This window comes from Microtus pennsylvanicus, chromosome 2 (genome assembly GCF_037038515.1).
Source record: "Microtus pennsylvanicus isolate mMicPen1 chromosome 2, mMicPen1.hap1, whole genome shotgun sequence".
NCBI lineage: Eukaryota > Metazoa > Chordata > Mammalia > Rodentia > Cricetidae > Microtus > Microtus pennsylvanicus.
In genome coordinates this window covers 59302792-59327753 of record NC_134580.1, presented here as the reverse complement: position 1 = coordinate 59327753, position 24962 = coordinate 59302792, and the positions used below count along the sequence as shown (strand labels likewise).

Sequence of the window (24962 nt, the reverse complement as noted above, 5' to 3'; positions counted from 1 at the left end):
GTGAGGACAATGGTGGGACTCTCCATAGGGTACTAAATATTTTTTAAATGGCACGTTTGCATTCAGAAGTACCAAGCGCCAATCATAACCTGGGCTTCAGACCTGATCATATCAGCTGTGTGGCTATGACTGTTTGGATTTCATTCATTTGCCAGTAACCTGTACAACCCCAAACTGTACATAAGTGAAAGAAAATTGTGACCGCCTTTGACTTTTCACATTTTGCCTTGTCTCCTCTTGAAAACGTAGACGTGAGGCAAACATTGATGGTTACTGGGCACGTGTGAAGAAATGGCATGAATGCTATAATTATCATTAATGTAATGTAGCAGAGTAAGCTAAAAATCACTACTAGTTAGAGTTGAGGGGATGGGTCTATGGATAGTGCCCTCACCATGCAAGTGTAAGGACCAGAGTAGAGTTCTCCAAACCCTCCGAAAATCCAAATGGGGATGGAGACTCATCTATAATTCCGCAACATGAAAGGCAGGCCTAGGGCAACCCTGAGGCAAGCTGGGAAATGAGAACGGCTGAGCCAGTGGGCTCTGTGTTCAGCAAGAATCCTGTCTTAGAACACGCAGCATAGAACAACCAAGGAAGATGGTCATGTCAACCTGCCTTACAGTTGTGCATGGGTGTACATATGTAGTGCATACCTGCACAAATACACACACACACACACAACACACATACAAACACACCCCAGACACATAATGAACAAAAAAAGGGATTAATAGAATAGCTAAAATAAAGTCATCTTATTGTATTTTGCTGAGCTGCAATTACTTACTTTAACTAAATGTTACTAGAGTACTCCTTTTAGATGTAAATGCAATTGATCAAATGCAGGGTTGAGACAGTCTCTTGCTACTTATTCCAAGCTGGCCTTTGGATGATCTCAGGATCCTTCTGTTTTAGCTTCTGAAATTCCAATTATGAGCATGGCCATCAGTACCAGATCCAATGCATCACTTTCATCTGACCGTCACGTGTTAGTTGGCTATTTCTAAAATAATAGAATCCCTTCATTACATTACATTTTGATACATCTAATAAGCCTTTGTAAATGATTGGACAGAAGTTTTTTCCTAATTAGTTGAAAGCCTATTTAAATTATTTTAAAATGTTAGAAGGTTTCCAACTTCCAAATAGACTAGGTTCTAGTTTAAGGCCAAATGTAACTCTGTGGCTAAAAATAAAAGGTCAAGATGGAGATAATTGTGCAGCTGCCTCTAAGTCCATACTCACAGTGCCTGGTGTTCTTCTTCTGCAGGTTGAAGAAAAAGTCCCAGTCCGTGGATATTACCGCACCAGGGTTCAACCCTTTGGGAGGAGCAGGGAAGCAAGCACCACAAGCCAGCAAGGCTCCTGCACCCAAGACTCCCATCATTGAGGAAGAGCAGAACAATTCGGCGAACACCCAGAAGCACCCTTCCAGGAAGACTGAGCTAAAGCGATTCTACACCATCGGTGAGTACAGTTGTCCCATAAGTGAGCCAGTGCCACTGGGGCAGCTTTTGCACATGCAGGATCTGCATAGTTAAATGATGCCTTGTTGCATAATTGTGTGTCTTTCTGATGGCTTATGTGGATATTTTCTTACATGTTCTAAATAAAAATATGGAAGATGGAAAACTACTAAAACCTTTAGCCCAGTTTGGTAAGAAAATGGGCCCAGTGGTCCTCTAGATCTGAACACAAGAAAAACATTTCATGTCAACCTTTTACCTTACGTGTTGCTGGTTTTATTTTAGCCATCCTCAGCCCACACTGTTCCTGAGTTTGCTTTTGCTCATTTCATTTTTGGGCTTCTCAGTCTCTGACCTGGTTCTGTCAGGTTGTAAAATCGGTGGCTGAAGTCAGCCTATAGCTTAGCCACTAAGAAGAGAGAAAGTTATTTTACTCTGGGGAAGAACAAGCTATACTGGAGGACCATTTGGACTTCTCACATTGCAAACTTTGGAGAGAGGGAGTTCAGGTGTAATCCTATCGGGAAGTAGTGGGCTGTGAACAGGGCCTTGTTGATATCGCTTCTATGTCCCCGACAGAATAGTATTCAGGCATTTTCAGCTTTTCTGGAGAGTGTCCCATGATGGGACTAGGTGAGCTGAGCTGAAAACTTCTATATACCTGTATTTCCAGAGCGTCTTTCAACAATAGCAGTTGCCAGCACTTCAGGTATATTTGAGATAGTGCTTCATGGCAGGCAATGATAAGTCAGGGAGATAAAGTAGGAAGTGACTGCTTGGTCCTGCATGGTCCTTCATTCAGAAGAATTTGGTCATACTGAGCTGTATTGCAGGAATCGGGACTTTAGTTCATAAAATTCTTTCCTTTTTTTTTGTTTTTTTCGAGACAGGGTTTAGTTCATAAAATTCTGTTAAAGAAGTTGAATATTTCTGGTATCTGCAACCCCACAACCTTAGTATGAGGTGTTTGCCTGGAGACAATGATATTTTTTCTCAGGTATTTCAGACTTCATATCTATACATTACAACCAGGGAAGTAGGTTTCTAGTTCTAAAATCCAGGGCATGTTCTGGTTTCTTTTGAATTATAGCTTCCTTCAAGCTTGATGTGCCTTGGGTAGGCTTGAAATGCTGGGTGCTGTTTTAGAACTCGCCAGCTGAGACGGCGTCCCCTTGCTTCCTCTTCAAGTCATCCTCCTCTGTCTCCTCACTCTGTTCTGATCAAGGTTTCCAAGGCTGTTTCTTAACAGGGAGCAAACATGGTGTTCTTGTGGGTATCTGTCATCAAATACTTTTGATGGATGTAAGACAGTACAGACAGGTGCGTATTTCCACTTTCAAACTTGTGTCTGCATAGTTCCCAGAATCAATCAACCCAAAAAGCCCATAAGGCGTGTGTCACTGCCTGTTTGCCAAGATCCTTACCCCTGCTCTTCATCACCTGTGCAACCGCTGTACTTTTCTGATTTATGAACTGGTTAGGAAGAGGGAATGTTTTGCACTCAGGAAATAAAACTTATTTTACAAACCCAATATTCCTTCTAAATAAAACAAGGGAGAGATACTAAAAAATTTGACCATAGTGAATAAAAAGTCAAGACTACGGCAAACACAAGTCTAAAAATTTGAGTATAAACACAGAAAACAAACTGTGGATTATTTATTTATTTATTGTGTACATGGATGTTTGTGCACGTTTACTGGGTGTATTTATCTGTGTGTATACATGCTATATGGGTACATGCTTGTGCATGTGTGTATTAGGTGCACTTCCCTGCGTGTGTACATGTGTGTATTGGGTGTACTTACCTACGTGTGTACACATGTGTATTGGGTGTGCTTACTTGTGTGTGTACATGCTTGTGCATGTGTTTATCTGGTACACTTACCTGCATGTGTACATGTTGTGCATTTATGCACTTCCCTGTGTGTGTACATGCTTGTGCATGTGTGTATTGGGTACACTTATCTGTGTGTGTACATGCATGGGTGTATTGTGTGTTCTTATGTGCATGTTTACATGCATGTGCACATGCTTGTGCATGTGTTTATCGGGTACACTTACCTGCATGTGTACATGTTGTGCATTTATGCACTTCCCTGTGTGTATACATGCTTGTGCATGTGTGTATTGGGTACACTTATCTGTGTGTGCACAAGCATGTGTGTATTGTGTGTTCTTATGCTCATGTTTACATGCATGTGCACATGCTTGTGCATGTGTTTATCGGGTGCACTTACCTGCTTGTGTACATGTGTGTATTGGGTGCACTTACCTGTGTGTGTACATGTGCGTATTGGGTGCACTTACCTGTGTGTGTATATGGCAATCCAGAGGCTGACTTCAGGTATCTTCCTTTCTTGCTACCTTTTGAAACGGAGTCTCAGCAAGACTGACTGCTCAGCATGTCCCCAGGACCTGCTTATTCCAGTCCCCTAAGCACTGGTGTTTCAGGCTTGTGCTGCACATGTGGTTTTCTGTAGGTGCTGGGATCTGAACTCTCATGCCTGCACTGCAAGCATGCCATGCACCCCAGCCATCTCCCCAGCCTCATAGTAATTTTTAATAAATGAATTTGCAACAGTTTGATTTATCATCCATGTTAAAGACATGTGCTTGCTGCATTAAAGGGTTTATTTGATCCCTCAAACTTACTGTGTTTGTATAACCTTTTCTCATTTGGCCCTCAAAGTATTATTTTTAATGCTAAAATATATCGATTATGTAACTGAGTGGTCTTTTCATAAAACAAATCTCTTTCAGTATCCCTTGCTAAAAATAGTGCTAACACAAAACAACCGCATTTTCAAGTTCCATGTGTACTATGATTCTCTTGGGGAACAGAATAGAGAGCATGAATATATAATTAGAGGGGATTTATTTAGTGGTTTAAAGGCTATGGGCCCACTAGTTCAATAATCATTGTCTTACTGTAAGAAAGCCCAGGAATTCAGAAGTTCCTCAGTCTACAAGGCTGGATGTCTCAGCTGGTCTTCAGTAAGTAGGCCCAGAATCCCAAAGCAGTAGGCTGTAAAGCCAGTGAAGGAATGGACTTGCCAGCTCGAGAGAGGGCAAGCAGGCATATATCAAAAGTTTCTTTCTTCCGTTCCCTTCTTAGAGGCTGCCACCAGAAGCTGTGGCCCAGATTTAAGGTGGATCTGTCTACCTCAAAAGACCAGGATTTAAGACACATCCTCCCATCTCTAAAGATTCATTCAAGAAAAGTCCCTCGCAGGTGTACCAGCCACTTGGGTTTTGGTTGATTGTAGATGTAATCAGGTAGACAACTGTAAATAGCTGTCTTGTCATGTATTAGTCATTTCATATTCCTGAATAAATGAAGCTCCTACATCCTATCTCACATGATCCTCAGCAAAACTCCGTCTTTACAGATGACGAATAGTGTCTAAAGGAAGTAAAAGAAGAAGCTCTGAGCCATAGATGACAGACGTTGCAAACAAAATTCACTTAATATTTTGTCACCGGACAGGCTGCCAGCCAGCCTTCACAGGGGTGGGCCAGAGGTGGTGCTAGGGATGACATACTGCAGTGATATTGTAGAAGGTGTCCTAAATAATTAGTGCACCCTAATCAATCTGTACACCACCGATCTGCCCTTAGAAAGGTGTCCTTCGGTGTCTCAAGTCAAGGTTTACACAGCTGAAATCCCAGGGATCCCTCTGGTGGCACAGTGCAGTACTACAACAAGGCTGATCTCGGATCTGTCTGCAGAACGTTCTGTTACTCTATTTAAGTCAAGAAAGACTGTCATTTCAATAAGAGCTGAAACTATTTGAAATCCTGCTTTAGGTTAACTAGGCGTGGAAGTAACTCCCCTAGAACTTGATGTTTGGTCTCAGTTTCCTTTCACAAGTTTTCCTGGGGAGAAAACCTCAAGAAATACAATGTGTCCTCTTTGTGCACCTGCCTGCTTTATGCCCTTAATTAGTCCTAATAAACTATGTTTGCTAAAAGTAACATTGTATCAAAAATTAGTACCACATAAACTTACTTTTTATGGAATAACCAGTATTTGAATAGGTATAATTAAAATTCACTTACTTAAAATAGGCAGAGGGAAAGCTACCCTCTTTCTATACGAAACACCTGAATCTTCATTTGAACTTGTCAAAGGTAGAAAGAAGTCACTATCTCAGTACGGTGTCTCAGATAAGAGCTTTTTCTTTCAGCCTTTGTCACCCAGGGTAATCCTGAACCTATGATTTGACTGTTTCATCCAAGTTCAGCAAAAGGAGGGTCTCTGCATTTTTAGCAATCATTCAATGTTCTGTAGGCTCAGCCTTTCCAGTTACACTAAGAGAAATTAATTTTGGTTTTATCTGGAGAATGCATATAAAACTCAAACCTTTCTATTTATGTCTATTTGCTTATGAATCTATTAATTTATTAATTCATTAATAATATACTGAAGGTCTGGTATACTCCAAGCCTTATCCAGGTGCTGGCAATATACAAGTAAACAAGGTCTAATTCACTGCCATATGCCCTTATTTTAGCAAGGCAGATGGGCAATGAAAATAGGATCAGATCTTAGCACATAGTCAAGGGGTGATAGCTTTAAAAAAAACAATGAAGCAGACTAATGAAGAAAGGTATAGGTCATTCATAAAAATGTGTTTAAATACTGTGTAATTGTTATGAACAATCTAGCAGATACATTATCTCAGTTCTCATTGAGAAATCAATTAGACTTGTTTCAATTACTGGGTACTGGATGTATTAATAATGGATATTTTTCACAGTTGGTCTTTTATTTTCTTTTCAATAAAATTAATTTATAAAAAGGTTAATGGAATTAATACTTGCAGCATGAAAAGAAAAGAATGAATGTCAATTGAAGGACCTACAAGCTTCCAGTATTGTTTTCAGGGAAAGACACTAGGCTACTCTTCATTTCTACCAATGAAAGACCAAGGCACGTGGGTTCAGTTGGAGACTAATGAAATTAAATATCCGAGATAATATAACAAATTCCAGAATGTGCTATAGGGATTTTTTTTTTCAAATATAGCTTTTGTCTGGTTAGAGTAGTATAGATGTCACCTTGCCTCTGTAGAAAGGAAACAAACTTAACAAACATTCAATACGATCTTATCAGTTGACAGCGGATGTGTGGCTCTTCAGTGGTTTTTGTTTGTTTCTCCTCACAAAAGTAGTCAAATTCGTGAAGAGGAACTTGACCTTCCATGTAGACTGAGACTACTCATTTGTTTCCCAGCTGACCAGACCCAAAAATTACACAGAAACTATATTAATACTGCTTGGCCTATTAGTTAAGGCTTCTTATTAACTAACTCTTACATCTTAAATTAACCCCTTACTATTATTTTATACTTTACCACTAGGCTTGTGGTAAGTTTCCAGGCCGTCAGTCTCCTTCAGCAGCTATGTGGTATCTCTCTGACTCTGGCTACTTTCTCTCTATATCTCTGTTAGGATTTCCCACCTGGCTTTACTCTACTAAGTCAGTGGCCAAAACAGTCTATAATAACCAATGGTAATAAAACATATTCATAGCATACAGAGGTGAATCACACATCACTCCCAAATCCATATTTAAGTTTGATGACCTCACTCATCCTGTCTAAATGACAATACATAGGGCAATTAGGGTCTTCAAAATCAATGTCTTCTATTAGAAAAGGAAATAAATTAGACACTACTGAAAGGGTTGTTTTGCGGTATAAAATATTCTGTATGATATGCTTATAATAGTGTCAAGAACTTATACATTCTCAATAAATGCTAGTGCATTTGTTGTAAGCATTAAGGGTGTAGCCTAATGGAGGTGCCATGGCCCTTCTCTCTTAAAACAAGATTCCTAACTTGATCTATGCAGGGTTTGTTCCTTTTTACCCTGCTGAAAATCATGCAGTGTCTCTCATTCCTAACAAGATGAAGCTGATAATAAAAGTTCTATAGAACTTTTGTGTCCTGGCTCTACCTACTTTGCACATTCCTTACCGATCCCAGCCCTGAAATCCAGGGATGGCAAGTACTTTATAGTATATCATCTTCCAAATGCCACCGTGTTATGTGTATTGTGGGCCTGCTGTTTAATTTCCTCCAGTTAGCATATTACTATCTTCTCATTTAGCTTCCGGACAGCTTTGAGGATTTAGTCTAAACTTTCCATGTACCTGGCTATTCTTTCTGCAAGGCTGATTAACACAAGCAGGTTTTAAAGGATTTGACAGACGCTGTCAGTATGGGAAGCATCTAAAACTATTCTTTTGATGCACTAAATAACTATGATCCTTCTAAAGGGAAGCAAACTATACCATCTCCACTCTATTCCATGCCATTCTCCAGGGTTCCATCCTTAAGAGTTGAGTACTTATTCACGCTCATAGAGTATAAGAAGCATAAGGGAAGAATCTGGGTAGACTGCCCAGTGATAAACAGCCCACTTTTGATGTGTTTTCAGATCAGGCTCCTGTCTCGAAACTAAAAATAAAATTGTGTAATCGACAGATCTCATTGGGTAGTTTCTCAAGTGCTGATCCTCACCGCTGACGCTAAAACAGATCCTAAAGCAAGGACACTTGCAGGCTAGGGAGGTGACTCTGTTTGTAATGTGGTTACAAGTCGAAGGACCCCAGCTTTCCATCACCCATGTAAAAAGCAAGGCAAGGTGTTATGTGTTTGTAATTCTAGTGCTGGGAAAGCAAAGACACAGGATCCTTGGGGGTACGTCTTAGCCAATCTGTCCAAATTGTCATGAAACGACTCTGTCTCAAAAAACAAAACAAAACAAAACAAAAAAACCAAAGCAAAACAAACAAAAACAAGGCAAATGGCATCTTAGGAATGGTATCTGAGGTTAATTTCCTGCCCCCACACTTATGTGCCTATATACCCACAAATATTTATATACCAGCATTTACTCAAACACACATCACACGTACAGTGAGAGAGAGACAGAGACAGAGAGAGACAGAGATAGAGAGAGGGAGAGAGCGAGAGAGCTGGTAATCAATGAATCCACACTTCTTTAATTGAAGTGTCTTTTTTTTCTCCATTATTTCTTCTCTTACTGCCTCCCATCTCTGTGTCTCCTTCTCTATCTCACTCCTTCTGATTTTCTTTTCTTCTATTCTTTCTTCTTTCCTTTCCTTCACTATTCATGTTAAAATAAGATGGCATTTATATAGTCTTAGTATGTCTATATATAAGTCTATAGTCTTATATGACTTAGTATATTCATTGAATAGATGATATTTTATATGACTTATTTTTTTAAGTTTTCCTTATTTGTCAAATATTAAACCAGGAACAAAATCCCTGCACTATCCTTTTTTAAATTTTACCAATCTGTGAAATTGTAAAGTCTCCAATCTTGTTCTTTCCCCTGCCTTCAGGTTAGAATACCTCCAATAATCCCAACACAATGAAGACCAGTTGAATGCAAGTGTGTATTCCACTCTCTCTAATCTGGTCATACTCTAAAAAGAGGCTCTGCAGAATCAGGGGCTGCTGGGAGTTCTTGGAAGCTGGAAAAATTAAAGCAGTAATAACTAGTTTTGCAATCCTAAAAGGGGAATATCAAGGCGCAGATGTATCTGCCTTTTAATTACAGTATAGCAGACATTTAAACATAACATCCCATTTTTGGGATGCTTCTGATTTTAAAGCCAGACATTTTAATTATAAGAACAAAAAGATCAACTCTATTAAGAAAATACTATAACGTGATGTTTTTTAAAAAAAATAGAAAGAAAAATTTTTTTATCACTGTAGGTGACATATACTGCAGACTAAAATTAGGTCACCAGTGAACTGGAACTTCGTCTCCAGGCTGGAAGATTCTTCATGTAAGGCTCAAAGTCCCTGTGATTTAGTCATCAGAAGCATCTTGGCAGACAGGTCACTATCTCGGAGCACAGAAACGGGAAAGGATAGCTGCTCTGAGGGTTCCAATTAAATTATGTTGCTGAGAAAAATGACTTTGTTTTGAGCTGAAGTTGGTTCTGACAGTTTGATGACTTCTTGTGTTTTATGGGTCACAGGAAAGTTAGAGGAAATTATTTCATGACTGAAGTTATTTCTCATCCATATAAGTCAGAATTCCCTGAAAGGACCGAAGTTTTTCACAAATTTCAGAGAGTATACATATGTAAAAGTTGGCAGGTCAGGTTTGTAAGATGGTGGAAATCCGTGTTGTAGAGGCTCCAGGCTGTGTTGGTGTTCTTGTTCATTTATAGAATACATAGACACTAGAATCAATACAGGTGTAGGAGCCCTTAAGTCAGTGTGTCTGTCCTGAGGCAGTAAAGTAACCTTGGAGGATGTTGAGAAAGGGTATCAGGGCTCTATGGGGATCTTAAGGAAAAGTTTTCCTTCTGGTTAGAATAGACTCTACCCCTGCCTTTGTAAAATTAGGGTATTCCTACCTGCTCTGAAGATTAGAACATTCTGCACTCATGTTTGCTCCCTACGAGTTGTCGATCACCTGGCCAAGAGACCATCTCTAGGGAAGACAGATTCACCTAAAGCTATATCAAGGAAGGGGAGGAGTAGCTATTTCCCGAATGAAGTAATGCTCTTCCCTTCCCAACAACACCACCCAAAGTCCAGCCCCTGGCAGAACTTTAACCCTGGACCGCCATGGCCTGCTTGCTTTTCTGAATTATTCAAAAATTATAACTTTCCTTTTTTTCCTCCATCTCCTCTTCTTTTCCTATTGTCCAGGTTTGGTATGGACACTCCAGGCCTTCTCTCGGTGTTTCGCTAAAGCGAACTCCCTTCCGTCATGCAACTGCTTGTGTGCTCTATGGCCGCTTGTGTGCCCTATGGCCGCTTGTGTGTCCTACAGCTGCTTGTGTGCCCTACAGCCGCTTGTGTGCCCTACAGCCGCTTGTGTGCCCTACAGCAGCTTGTGTGTCCTACAGCCGCTTGAGGCCCTACAGCCGCTTGTGTGCCCTACAGCCGCTTGTGTGCCCTACAGCCGCTTGTGTGCCCTACAGCCGCTTGTGTGTCCTACAGCAGCTTGTGTGCCCTACAGCCGCTTGTGTGCCCTCCATCCACGTGTGTGTGCCCTACAGCCGCTTGTGTGCCCTACAGCTGCTTGTGTGCCTACAGCCGCTTGTGTGTCCTACAGCCGCTTGTGTGCCCTACAGCCGCTTGTGTGTCCTACAGCCGCTTGTGTGCCCTACAGCCGCTTGTGTGCCCTACAGCCGCTTGTGTGTCCTACAGCCGCTTGTGTGCCCTACAGCCGCTTGTGTGTCCTACAGCCGCTTGTGTACCCTACAGCCGCTTGTGTGTCCTACAGCCGCTTGTGTGCCCTACGGCCGCTTGTGTGCCCTACAGCCGCTTCTGTGCCCTACAGCCGCTTGTGTGCTCTATGGCCGCTTGTGTGTCCTACAGCCGCTTGTGTGCCCTACAGCCGCTTGTGTGCCCTACAGCTGCTTGTGTGCTCTACAGCAGCTTGTGTGCCCTACAGCCGCTTGTGTGCTCTACAGCAGCTTGTGTGCCCTACAGCCATGTGTGTGTGCTCTATGGCCGCTTGTGTGCCCTACAGCCATGTGTGTGTGCTCTATGGCCGCTTGTGTGCCCTAGAGCCACTGCTGACTTCCATTACGTACTGATCTCTGAATCTCTAATAAAACTGTTCTTAAGCTTCCTTCTCCAGCCATGTCTACACTCTATTATTAATGTGATTACAAACCCAAAGAGGGGACCTTGATTTCCCTGGTAACAGGGGGAGCTCTTGATTGGCCTTTTAAGCAATTTTTATTTAGCCTATTTAAAATTCACTTTAAGTCCTGAAGTCAAAGAAAAATCTCCAGGACACCTTTACGTTCTAGAATAAATACGAAAGCTTTACTTCTTTCAAAGTAAATCAGATTAAAAAAAAAAAACTAACCACTTATGTAACTTTAATAGCCGAAATTCACTGAGTAGCAGAAAGTGCTACAAAGAATGGAAAGAGTTGGTTTGCCGTCTGCAGACTGGCAGCACTTATGGCTCACTATGTCGCCTGTCAACCCTGTTTTCGTGTGGCCACCACCACGTGGGTTCTGTCCATTTGCTTTTTTCATTTTTTGCCTGGGTTCTGTCATTGTACTCTGTCAGAAGCAATCAAGTTAGGATCAGGAAACAGCTTAATCATAGCTGTGATAAGTGGATTAAAGAATGCCAATAACCCTGAGGTTTCTGTCAGCAAATTGTAGTGGCTTTGTGTGCGAGTTGGAGCATAATAGTCTTATCACTTATTAAAAACAAATTATACCTGTCAACTTATGTAATGATTTCTAACTGCCTAATTAAGCCTATGTTGGTTTAAATTGTAGAATAATTAAAAAGGCATTGTTCATGGTTGAAAAATAATCATGATTATGTTTGAAATTTGCCAAGTCCCTATTGAAGTAAGTGTTTCAGCACTATCAGCCGTTGGAATGTGTCCTCTCTACCCACAGCACTTCCATGAACGCTCTTTTTCACTGAACTGTGGCTACAGAAGAAATGATGAACTCATAAGAAAAGCGTATTATTCTCAACACTTGAGAATAGAATTTATGGCAGTTTGGGGCAGGGAAGTAGTTTTCCCAGTATTTCTGTTTGTCATGGTTAGTTTAAAATGTCAACTTGATACAGACTTTGAATGAAGAATTATCTAGATCTGGCTGACCTGCTGGCATGTCTTCGGGGATTGTCTTAATTGCATTAATTGAGATGAGATTAATCTGCTGTTTTGAATAATACCATGTTCTGATGAAGGCGTAAGTCACAAACAATGCCACACCAGTTTGGGATTATGATTAATAGGGTGGTATTTATTTAAAGGGGAAAAAACTTACAGATCACTGTCCCAGGCAACAGCCCTCTATGCAACCAGGAAGTGAGTCTAGTCGCCTGAGGAGCAGGAAGTAAAGAGAGAGCGAAGAGGGAAGTGGCCGCTTTTTTAAAGGGAGAGAGACCACGACCCAATGGGCTGGTATCTCAGCAGCTATAGGTTGGAGGAGCGGGAGGACCTCCCGCAACACCTCCCCCTTTTGTTTAAATAAGAGAGTTCTAAACCTACTATGAAATTATATACAATAAGTACAAATATCCTATTCTAACTAGCTTAGGTCTTGCATAATAAATAACATGGCCAAGTCACGAGAGAAAGTAACTACATTTATATAGTCTTCAACCCCATCAAAGATCTGAGAAGGGAAATAATGTTACCTGGGTGATTAGGAAGTTCAGTAAAACAACTTCCAAAACATGCAACAAATCACAGAGACAACTAGCTACCTGGGCAATCACCCAAAATCACGTTAGCAGCGTTGAAGCAACCAACTTTGGCTAAGGCCTAACATAACTGACATACCATTTTCAAAGGCAAGCAACTTTTCAAAACTATCTTACCCTGTCTTGGCAGGATATGACAGTCCTGTTTTATCCATTGATGCATGCTCTGTATCTCTGTCAGTGGTTGAGGTATGGGCATTTCTTTGCCCAAAGGCCAGTTCTGCCAAAAAGAAAGGCTCCAGGTGGAGTGTCTTTGGTGCTCAACATTCTCTCGGGAATAGAGTGGTGTTTCCAGGAGCAATTGTGTCTCACTACCACAAAACTCTGAGTTAGATTAAAGGCCATTTTCTACAGCTCTTTGAAGAAGTTGAAGATTATCTATCTATACTGAGTATAATCTCTATATATTTAAGGAACTTGATTAGTCTAATTATAAATGACAAACATAGATGACTATTAATCTATATAATTCTCAATATCTATCTAACTTAAAGACTAAGAAAATAAACGAGTGTGAAACAAATGAGGACAATGACCTCCAAATATAAACAATGTACAAATATACATTGCAGTAGGTAAATATATATCAATACACAAATATTATGTAAGTATCTTAATCAGAGGTAGAAATGTACACTGCAATATGGTAAATATATACAATATATATATCAATACAATATATGTCAATACATAAAAAATGTTTTAAACAGAGGTAGAAACATGCATGCATACAATAGTCAATATAATTTAACTTTGTATCAATATACAAGAATCTATACCAATATTTTTGTCTAAAAGCAGTAACTCACAATTACAAATCTATTATCCCATCATCCCTCTTTTTTTTTTCAAAATGATCCCTGAGCTTATAAAATTCCTCCCCCAACCCTCAATCGTATACTAATTATAATCAACCCCTAAATGATGTCCCTAAACCCAAGGGCAAACTTTACTGGGAGAGGGGACATCGTCCTCTAGAATTACTTTCAGCTATGATGGGGCGACGTTCTTTCTGGGGGATCCTGTGAAAGTAAAATGATGGTTAAATTTCAAGATCAATGTCTTTTAAAATTGCAAATAGTCTCTGAGGATTTTGTGCAGGTCTGGCCAAAATGTTGTATAAGATGTGCACCATTTCAGCTAACCAAGTTGGAACTGTCTTGTGCAGCTGGTACCCAAAGCAGGTCTTGTAGTAGCGCTATCAGCATCATGACATCATATCAACCAAGTGGAGTTGTTGTTATGGGGCCCCATCTTCTTCCTGGAAACTTCAAATGCCACTTCAGGAAAAACTCATTGTTCATTGTGAAAAACTTAAACATGAATCATATATACATATATATATATATATATGTATATATATATTCAATGAAAGGCATGATAGATATATTCAATCAAAAGTATGATAGATATGAAAAAAAGCAAAGATGTTTTCTAAACTCATATTTCTTTCTGTCTCATATCATGGCTCTTGACATGAGACAGAAACTCCAGAAACTCTGGGTTTTTCTCTTACTAACAGGCTTGGAATTGGAGAGGGACTGAGCCAGAGTCCAACTTCAAAACCAGCTTTAGAAATTTAGAAATATGATTTAATATTACTTACACAACCCTTTCAGTTTTCTTGATCTTTCCTATTGGGCAGGTATTTTTCCATCTGTCAGTATCCAAACATCCAGGGTCCCTTGAATTTCTCAAAGATGAGTGTTTTCCTGTGGAGATAAGAACAGAACCCTGCCCCCATTCTATATGTTTTTCTTACCACCTGTATGAATATCATCATTGTGGATGAGTTGTCATTTCTCCTTTCCAAGAGGTTTCTCCTCTTCAAATCGAAACTTTATTAATTTTGATGGTATCCACAATTTTTCTTCTCCTGTGGAAACATGAGCAAAACCCCTTCCCCAACGTAGCACATCTCCTGGCTTCCATTGAGAGGTCAGCACATCTTTGAAATAAATCGTTTGATTTAGTTCAGCAGACTTTTCCATTATCCAATGTCTCTCTGCTGCTGTTGTTCCTTTCTCATTAGCGTTAAGAAAATTCAAGGTTAATAAAGCATTATGTAATCTATTTCTGGGGGTATTTTCGGTCCCTTTCTGTTTGTTCAGCATATCCTTTATAGTACGATTTGATCTTTCTATAACTGCCTGACCTGTAGGATTATTTGGTATACCTGTAATGTGTTTTATATTATAATAATCAAAAAAGCGTTTCATTTTCTTAGATACATATGCTGGACCATTATCTGTCTTTATTTGTGCAGGTATACCCATGATGGCCATAACTTCCAATAAATGTGTGATTACTGAATCAGCCTTTTCTGAGCTCAGGGCAGTAGCCCATTGAAAACCTGAATATGTGCCTATGATGTGGTGTACTTTTTTTTTTTGTTGTTTAAACCGAAAAAGGGGAAATGATGGAGGAAGGTCATTGGTTAAATAAAAAGAAACTGCTTGGTCCTCATTGGTTAGAAGATAGGTAGGAGGAGTAAACAGAACAGAACGCTGGGAGGAAGAGGAAGTGAGCTCAGACTCCACAGCTCTCCTCTCAGGAGCAGATGCCTCAGCAGAGACGCCATGCCCCACTCCCAGGCAGACACGCGATGAAGCTCCGACCTAGAATCTTCCCGGTAAGACCGGTGCTCACAGATTATTAGAGATGGGTTGATCGGTATATCAGAATTAGCCAGTAAGGGCTAAAGCTAAAGGGCCAAGCAGTGTTTAAATGAATACAGTGTCCGTGTAATTATTTCGGGTAAAGCTAGCTGTGCAGGCGGCCGGGGTGTTGGGGACGCAGCCCCGCTGCTCCTATTACTACATTCTGAGGTTGAGTCCTGGATGGTATATGTGTAGTGAGGGGACAGAGCACAAGATGCCCACATACATTCATTCTTTTCTCTCTTTTCTTGACCATGGATATGATGTGACTAGCAGTTTCGGGTTCCTGCCTTGACTTCTATGCAATAATGCGCTTTAACCTGGAGTTCTGATGTAGCACAATTTCTAATTGGTCTTAATAATAAAAACCTGGAATCAGATATTAGGGGGTAAAAGCTGAAAGAAGCAGATCAACCAGTCACTAGTTCTTACTTCTATGAAATCCTTAGACCAAATGAGCAATCCTGTCTCTACAAGTCTTCAGACTGAATGCCATCTCTACAAAACCTCAGACCGAATCCTGAGCCCCTATCTCCTCCCACTTCATATTCCTTTCTCCACTCAGCCATATCTCTTCCATGCTCCACATCCCGAGTACTGGGATTAAAGTGTTTGCCACCACTGCCTGGCTTCTATGGCTAACTAGTGTGTGGCTGGCTCTGCACCCTGATCTTCAGGCAAGCTTTATTTGTTAAAGCACAAAGTATCACCACAGTGACCCAAATAATGCCTTTCTCTCCCGAGGTTCTTTACATTGGGATGTTTTATTATAATAACAGGAATCAAAATTAGCACACTAGTTTTTAAAAAGTATAGGTTTTAAGAAACTTCAAGGCATTATATTTATATTCCAAAAAGAAAACTATGTGTGGTGCTGGAGAGATGGCTCAGTGGTTAAGAGCACTGGCTGCTCTTCCAGAGGTTGTGAGTTCAATTCCCAGTAACCACATGGTGGCTCACAACCATCTGTAATGAGATCTGGTGCCCTCTTCTCGCGTGGGCATACCTGGAGGCAGAATGTAGTATACTAAATCTTTAAAAAAAAAGAAAGAAAGAAAGAAAGAAAGGAAGAAAGAAAGAAAGAAAGAAAGAAAAGAAAACTATATTTTACTTTCTGTTGCTATCAAGAGATACCATGACCAAGGCAACTCTTATAAAAGAAAGCACTTAATTGGGAGCTTGCTTACAGTTTCAGATGGTGAGTCCATGTTCATCATGGCATCCATGGTCAGCATGGCAGGAACTAGACAGACATAGTACTAGAGCTTTCCATTCTGATGTGTGGGCAGTAGGCAGAGAAAGAAATAGACACTGGGCATGGTGTAGGCTCTTGAAAACTCAGAGGCCACACCCTATACCCCACCACATTGTACTTTCTTCCACAGTGCCACACCCATTTACTTCATCAAGGCCACATCTCCTAGTCCTTCTCAAACAGTTCCACTAAATGGGAACCAGACATTCAACTATATGAGCCTATGGGGGTCATTCTCACTCAAATTGCTACAGTTTTTAAAAAAAAAACATTCTAAATCATATCTAAAGATATTTCATTACATGTAAAATAATTTAGTATTTATGTTCTTCCATGAAATTTTTGTCATGTTCATAATTATAATCCATAATATAACCTAGGAAAATAGAAAACCTAGGACATTTGGGAGAAAAATGTTATACAATTGTTCCCTCCAATATTTCTTTTTACAGTGACTAAGAAGAAATTTATTAATCTGAGTTAGCCTCACTGGAACATTGGCACACACAGCAACAAACTCTGAGCATTCATAAATAACATGGCTTCCCAGAGTCATGAAGACAAATTGCATGGGTGTTCCCACACATCACACATAAAAAATGAGGTGATGTACCGGGAAGGCCATGCAGCTATGATGCTATTGCTGTTATCATGGTTGTATCTATTGCATCTTTGCTGGGTGGAGCTGCACACCTGACTGAAAAAGACAAGAGCTCCTGAGTAAATTGGGAGCATGGGATCATGGTAGAGGGTAGAAGGCGAGGGGGGGGGAGAAAGGGAGGAGAGCAGAGGAAAATATATAGCTCAATAAAAAAATAAAAAATAAAAATATTAGCTTCTGATGACTCTCCCAGTCTACCTGAAAACTTTTTGTCTGTTTTCACAATAAAAATGACCTGTTTTAGTATTTATTTGTCTTTGAGACAGAGTCTCATTATGTAGACTGGGCTAATGTGAAGCTTGCTATGTAGACCAGGCTACCCTTAAACTCACAGAAATCTGGCTGCTTCTGCTTCACAGGAGCTGGGATTAATAATGTATGGCATGGCCCTCCAACATTTTTTAAATGTTTTATTTTATTAATTATTATTAGTATGTGTATGTAATGTGGGGTCAGAAGACAGCTTTTGAGATCCTGTTTTCTCTCTACCATGGGTTCTGAGAACTGAACTCGGGTTTTCAGGTTTGGAAGACAAGTACTTTCACTTGCTGAGCCATATGCCCAGTCCTCTCCAAGGTTTTGAACCTAATTTTACTACAATTAATAACTTTGCATTATTCATCTGAAGATTTAAAGAACAGCTTTATAGTAAAAATACCTAACAAAAATTTAATCTGTTGAGTTTAACGTCATATTCTCTATTGATCTGTTCTCATATATGTTTGAAAATGAAATATTGTTTACCTATTGGGTGGGTAGATCTTCAGGCATTTATATGAGTGTTCCTTGAGTGATTAATGCTCTAATTTCTTCATAGTCCAGCCAAAATGACAATGGCCAAGCCATAGTCAAAGCCTTGGCTTCCTGTTCTCTCAGTTCTCTTTGGCCGTTCATCTGGGAAGCCTTTCCTGCAAATTCCACATATGTCTGTATTTTATTGCTTTGTATGGCTTTTATTTGTGCTCATAGACAATCTTGGATGAACAAGATAAATAGGAAGAAAGGAAACAGGATATCTGGCATGTTGAGAATCTGGTCACAGCGTGAGTTTCTTCAATAAGAAGTCATCGTCGAGCAAGCAGGGAGGATGGTTTGCAACCAGTTCTTCAGTGAGAAATTTAAAAGTGATGCTGTGGCCATTTGAGTCCCTAGAATTCCTAAAATTCTGATTCTTTTTTAAGTTCCTTCTACTTTAATTTAATTTAAATTTACTTTTAACTGACCATAAAAATATTACATATACGATGCATCTAGTTTATAAGTATCTTCCTAAAAATATTAAAAACACAGTGTGTTGTGTATACGGATAGCACTGCATCAGTATGGGAGTAAGAATATGTAGGATCTCTGGCTTGCTGCACTTTAGCATTCCTGTTTGCTACACAGATTTGGGGAATTTATTTTGTTGCTTAAATTTTAATACTTATTGGTAGAGAAGCCATTGATTTCCTCTCATGGTTCCTTGATCTATAAGGAGCAAAACACATCGCTGTTACTGTATTGGAGATAAAATATCTTAAGTGCTCTCAGAGTTGAACTGTGTAGCTATATTTTTAGATCATCTTACAAATGAGTTCAAAACAGGTTCCTCTACAAATAGGTCTTTTGCATCTCAAGGTCTTTTCAAGTGTTATTTCAGTAGAGTCAAGAGCACACTGTAACATGTGCTGTAAGAGCAAAGTTCCAGGTATGCTACCTGGACACGTAACAACCTGTTTTAACAACTCTTCAAGCTGGGTATGGTGACATACCCTTGTGATCCTGTACTTCCAAGGCTGAGACCTTAGGATTGTGAGTTCAAGGCTAGTCTTGGAAACGTAGCAAGCACTGTCAAAAAACAAAACACTCTTAAAAAGCCCTCAAATTTGTGATCATTTTTATTTGAGAAACACTCTTGAAAACAGTGTGTCATGGGGACTAAGATTGGGTTAGACTACTAGATGCTTTACATAAGATAGATAGGAGCATAGACAATGATGCCCCATCTCTAAATTCTCATGTTTATTTTTGACTTTGTCTCTACATAAACATATTCAAGCCTCAATTCAGCAGTGGTTTTTAAAGATGGCGGATTGCCTATCATTATCAATTGTTGCAGTGGTGGCTCCAAAGAGAGGAGCAGTCCGGTGAGGACTTATGTGAGCTACTTTAGACTTCAGATTAACTTTGGCACTTTGGGAGCTTGGGAAGGGGTTTTGCTTAGGAAAGTGTCTTGATAAATTTGCTTTATAAAGAGCTGTTTCCAGCATCACCTGAAGGGTAAATAGGTATGTCTGTGCTTATGTAGAAAAGAATATTGCAGGCTCATAGAGTAAGGGATAAAAGATGTTGAGTAACATATTGTTTATGGGATTTGATTATAGAATAATATATACTTAGGCTTGGTTTGTAGTCTTTCTGTGACACTGGAGAAATCATGTAACCTTCCTGACATCTAATGTCCTTAAGAAACTAGAAGATATTCTCCTTTGCCACTCAGGTATGTAAGAGAGTTTGGATAATATAATGAATTAAATTAATCACTAGTACCTGACACACAGAAAGCATGCAGCAGGTATTAACTGAAAGGCCATGTGCCAAAATCATTCTAATGAAGAGTGATGAGCACCTTGAGTGAGAGAGATGAAGATCATAAATCCACGAGAGCTTGATGACGAGCTAGAGATATAAAGGGGAGATGTTCTCGTTACAGCTGAGATTTTTGGCTTCAAATGCTGTGAACAATGACAACTAAATTCTTCAATCGAAAATATATGCCTTCTTTAATAAAATTAATGAGTATCTCTGTCTACACAGAAAGGGTAAAAATACATAAATTAGTATGGAAGGAATGGGACTTTGGAAATAACATATGTTGAATTTATAAGCTCCCCATTTGTTATGAATATTAGCAAAATTAAAGAGCAAGTACATGGAGGATAGCTTAATAGGGTCAGAGCTAGAAAGGTTAATGACAAAACATTATTTTACCACAATTTCCATACTTGTTACCCAGTGTCCTCTGGGGTTTCAGGGTCATATCCAGATCCCAGGCTGCATTTAGTTTCCAGTAATTCTATTTTCTCCTTGACTAGGAAAGTCCATGGTATCTTTTATTTTAAACTTATCAGGTATGTATAGAGTTCAATTCAATTTAATAAAACACAGAAAATTTTCTTTGCTGTCCAAGTTATAAAGACCTTAAAGAGTTGTTATAATTGCCCTTCTGTTTGTTCCCTTTTCTTCATTGGGCCCAGAAGAATTCAAGACCCACAAAGCAGTACCTGCCTTACTTACCATAGGATTGACATCTGATTGTGCACATGCAACTCAAGCTGTCTTGTGAGTCCTCGCTGTTCTACTGGAGTTGAGTTCTTGGTTGCCTCTGTGGATTTCTGGGGTTCTTACTTGATGGGAACAGAAAGTCAACAGGATGAAATGGAGCTGGGAATGATCTCAAGTGGAGACCATCTTTCTTATTTTCCTCCTGCTATATGATGCCGGAAGCAAAGACCTGTATTTTGAGATCTGCATTTTGTTTACAGCCATCTTTAGTTCACAAGTAAGATATTCATCTTTGCAGGCAAGTTCCAGACCTAGGACATTAGCTTAGTGAGACCTGCAGGTGCCAGGCTTTTAGAAAACATTAGCATTTCCTTTGTTAGTCAACAATCACAGACCCTCAATATTTACCCATCAGCTAAGGATGTCTCCAGGCCTGAATTCCTGCAGATGATTTTAATAACACTCAAAAGCGACCAAAACTTTGTCACTCAAATTCACAGATCATCCAGTTTTTGTGTTTTTCTTTTTTTCAGGCCAAAGTTACAAAGGGCCCTGTCATAAGTAGAAATACCCAACTCCCTTAAAAATTCATATGGATACTTTATCTGTTACCTAAAAAGCAGTTGTCTATGTCAATTTGGATGACTACGACAAATGGCTGTAGAGTGGAGTTAAACAGCAACCATTCATTCTGGAGACTGGCAAGTCCAAGCCTAAGATGCTGGCCTGTTTCAGTCAACAGTCTTCTCATTGTCTCTCTGCATGGCATGAAATCAGAGAGAGAAAGAATGTTCTTCTCTCCTCTCAATTTTATAAGGACACTAAGCGAATTTTTAAAGGCTCTCACCCTCACGACCTGATTTTATCCCGAAGAACCAGCTGCTGGGTACCATTATATTGAGAAGTAGGCTGTGATGAGTTTGTGGAAGGCAAACATGTCTAGTTCATCGTAGCCGTGTACTAGACGGTGTGGAAGCTAGTCGTACAGTAACGGAGCTTTAGGAGCTGGCTGCTAGCACAGATGATCAAAGTCAGCGAATGAACAGTGATTCCTACATAATCCAGGTGGGCACAAATACCCTGGGAGCTGACAAGAAGGGAAATCTCATTTAGCTTAATAACAACAAAAGAATGAGGTGGCTTTACAACAGAAGGGTATATTATCTTTGAGGTGGGTCTTTAACGTTGGGAAGGACAGTAGTATTATAATAGTTAAGCATTGCGGTGACTCTAATGGGAAGTCAAGCATAGATCTCCGCAGTGAAAACAAGGAACTTCTCAAGAGACTTCACATTGGTTTAGGACTGAGGGTGATGGGGATGTCCTCTGCATCCAGAATGGAGGAGGATCTCCGAGCAGGACTGAGAAGGTAAGAACCAAGGGTGGACAGAGCTGGGTAGGGGGAGAAAGAAAGAAATGGGTGGGATAGCACTTCCTTCCTTTTCATCTGTGACATCGGGGATTCTATCAAGGCGTATGCCAGTGCAAACATTTTACCCATGAGTAGATTTCCTATGAGAATATAAGAGCTGTGTGTTAGAAATTGTGAAGAAATAGTCTGCATGAGCCTGTGGGATACTCTGAGAGGTGCCAGATGGCCTGGTCACCACTATTAATTCTTAATAGTGGAAAGACGGGACCCCAAATCAAACTATTGTAAATCCATTCCCACCTTCTCTAAATTGCTTGTGGTCCTGGGCATGATTGGATTCTAATACCTGCTCCAGACAAATTGGGTCATTTTGAACCCCCTCCCTGATCCTCATGACTTCCTGGAGCCTTGAGTCCTTGGTTTGACTGTTTGTAACCAAGGTTGTATGTTTTTGGATCCAAGTGAAATTATTGAATTTTCACTGAACATTGAGTTTTTTTTAGCACAACATTTCTTCAAACAAAGTTCAAAATAGCATCTTGTTTTTGAAAAACATGTTCAGCTGTTTATGCCACCCCACCCTGCCGTGTTTGTTACTGTTTCAGTTTATTCTGCTCTTCTACACTAAGGTAGGCTCTCTGTCCAAAATGGGAAAAATCTTGTGTTTTAGTTTCAGGATCCCAGACCATTTGAAAAACTCAGTGACATGGATGGCTCATAATGAGGCACTTGGTGTGCAGTAAGACAAAGCTAAGGTTCCTCGTGGATGCCTGGGGACCAGCATTCTTCAAAGACGTTAAGTGGTGAGGGAGGGTGTTGTTGGAGGCTGCTTGTTCATTCCCAGCTATTTATCCCTGAAATAGCCACACAGAAACTGTATTAATTAAATCATTTCTTGGCCTATTAACTCTAGATTTTTATTGGCTAGCTCTTACATCTTAGTTTAACCCATTTTTATTAATCTGTGTATCGCTACATGGCTATGGTTTACCAGCAAGGTTCCATCCGGAGTCTGTCTCTGGCGGGACTACATGGCTTCTTCTGACTCCACCTTCTTTCTCCCAGCATTCAATTTAGCTTTCCCCACCTAGCTCTTTTCTACCCTATTACAGGCCAAGGTAGATTCTTTATTCATTAATCAATAAAAGCAACACATATACAAAAGGTGTGGTTCTCCCACACCAGGAGAGAAATTGCATATAGTTGGAGCCAACTAGTATTGCACACACAGTAAACTCCGGTGTTGGCACGATTTCTGATCTTCATTTTACAAGTAAGGTTCTGAAGGATCATCTGGTTTGTCCAATGTCACCTTGCTTTTAAGTGTTAAAGCAAGGATCTAAACTTAAATTTGACTTCAGACCCTACATTTTCCCCGTTCAATTTCTTTTTTCTCCATAGTACATGTCCAATCTCCTATTAGCAATTCATTATGTGTGATACTGCCTGTATCAATTCTGTTACTGTTGCTATAGTTAATAGAAGTGGGAAGTCATTTATGGTTCCTAAGGAACAATCAATAAACAACCGATGAACACAGTTATATACCTAATCTTGTTCGCATGTAATTTAGCTTCTCAAATGCATATTTGAAATATCTTTTTGTAACTAATATATTGCTCCCATTGAAGCATTAATCATGCCATTTCTGTACTTTAAATTAAGACAGTACCATTGGTATTTGCAAACTCTCTGTAGGGTTGGCCTTGGGAAGTGTGTATATGCATATTCTCTAACGAAAACTAAGTAGGACTTCTACAGTTTCTATATTTTACACCCTCCTAAATCCCAGATCTATAAAATATTAGTAATATTTGCTTTGAAAATCAGAATTAAGATCACTAAAACTACTCTCCCAAGGAGTCTTGAACAAGGTCCTTAAGAGTAAGTAAGAGTCATGACAAATACTTTTGCTGTTTTGTTTGTTTGTTTGTTTGTTTGTTTGTTTGTTTTAAACAAGGACTTTAGGGTTAGGAAATATATATATATCTTGATTTCAGCAGAATTTTTTCACAAATTCCTTTAGGACTTTTAGTTTTAAAAAAGCAAGAAATGCACATAAAACAAGATACCTAGTTGGCGAGCAGTTAAAATGAGTGGTCAGATGGGGTGTGTCCCCCAGGCTCCCAAGATCATTTCCTTTTCCTTCTCGTCCTTCTGTGTTACCGGTCTCAGTTAGGCCTGTGCATTGGTAAGAAGCAGTGTAGAAGAGGCACCTATCTTGGCTATTCAGTCAAATAGTGCCTGGTCTACACTCCAGGTGTGGGCTAGTGAGATGGTTGGCAGAAACACCCATAGCAGGTAAGAACCCACTGCTGAAAGTAAGCTGCCCCTGACCTCCACACAAAACATATACTTTTCCCACTGCAATGATATGAACTTAAATTTTCAATTTTAAACGTGAAATACAAGGTATCTTTTCCCTATAACACGTTGTTAGGAATTTTATTTCTGTGAACTGTTGATTGCCTTGGCGGGCTACTTAGTCTAGGGTTAGTAGCCCGCCTGGCGGTTCAGTTATTCCAGGGTCACGGAGAGGCACTACCTGGAAGATATGGGCTAGGAGACAGGAAGAAGGCCATGCTAAGTTTGTCAAGGCCTCCGTTTATTACAGATGGGGTATAGCTTTATATAGAGTAAAGAGTTGGGGGATGGGCACAGGGTCCTGGGCTCTTGCCGCGTGGTTCACGTTGGTCACATGGTCCGAGTTGGTCACGTAGGCAGCAGGTTATCTTCAGTCAGGTCACTGTAGGCCTGGAAGTTGACACACCTAGCTCCCTAGATAGTTTGGAATGCGGGGTGGGTTCCGCTAACAGATAGCTCTCATTAACAGCCAATTTGGGTGTGGGGTAGGCTCTGTCAATAGAACCATTCTTAACACAATTAGGGGTGTGGGGTTCTCTGCAGACTCCCCAGGGTGATGGTTCCTGTAATGATTTTAGGAGGAAATTGGCTCCTGACAGATCCCCCTTTCTTTTATAAAGACAGGCAGCTATTAAGTGAAGGGCATCAGGTCAGAGTC

At 40.0% G+C, this 24962-nt stretch overlaps 1 protein-coding gene across 6 annotated transcripts in view; it reads left to right on the top strand.

The window, feature by feature from the left end:
- The window catches only part of Oxr1 (oxidation resistance 1), a 366376-nt gene that overhangs the window by 166688 nt on the left and 174726 nt on the right, over positions 1–24962 (top strand). For all 6 annotated transcript variants that reach the window (XM_075961070.1, XM_075961075.1, XM_075961077.1 and 3 more), the window contains exon 3: positions 1274–1470. In XM_075961070.1, coding sequence (XP_075817185.1) covers positions 1274–1470 — 197 coding nt within the window. The remainder of the gene's footprint in view (positions 1–1273; positions 1471–24962) is intronic.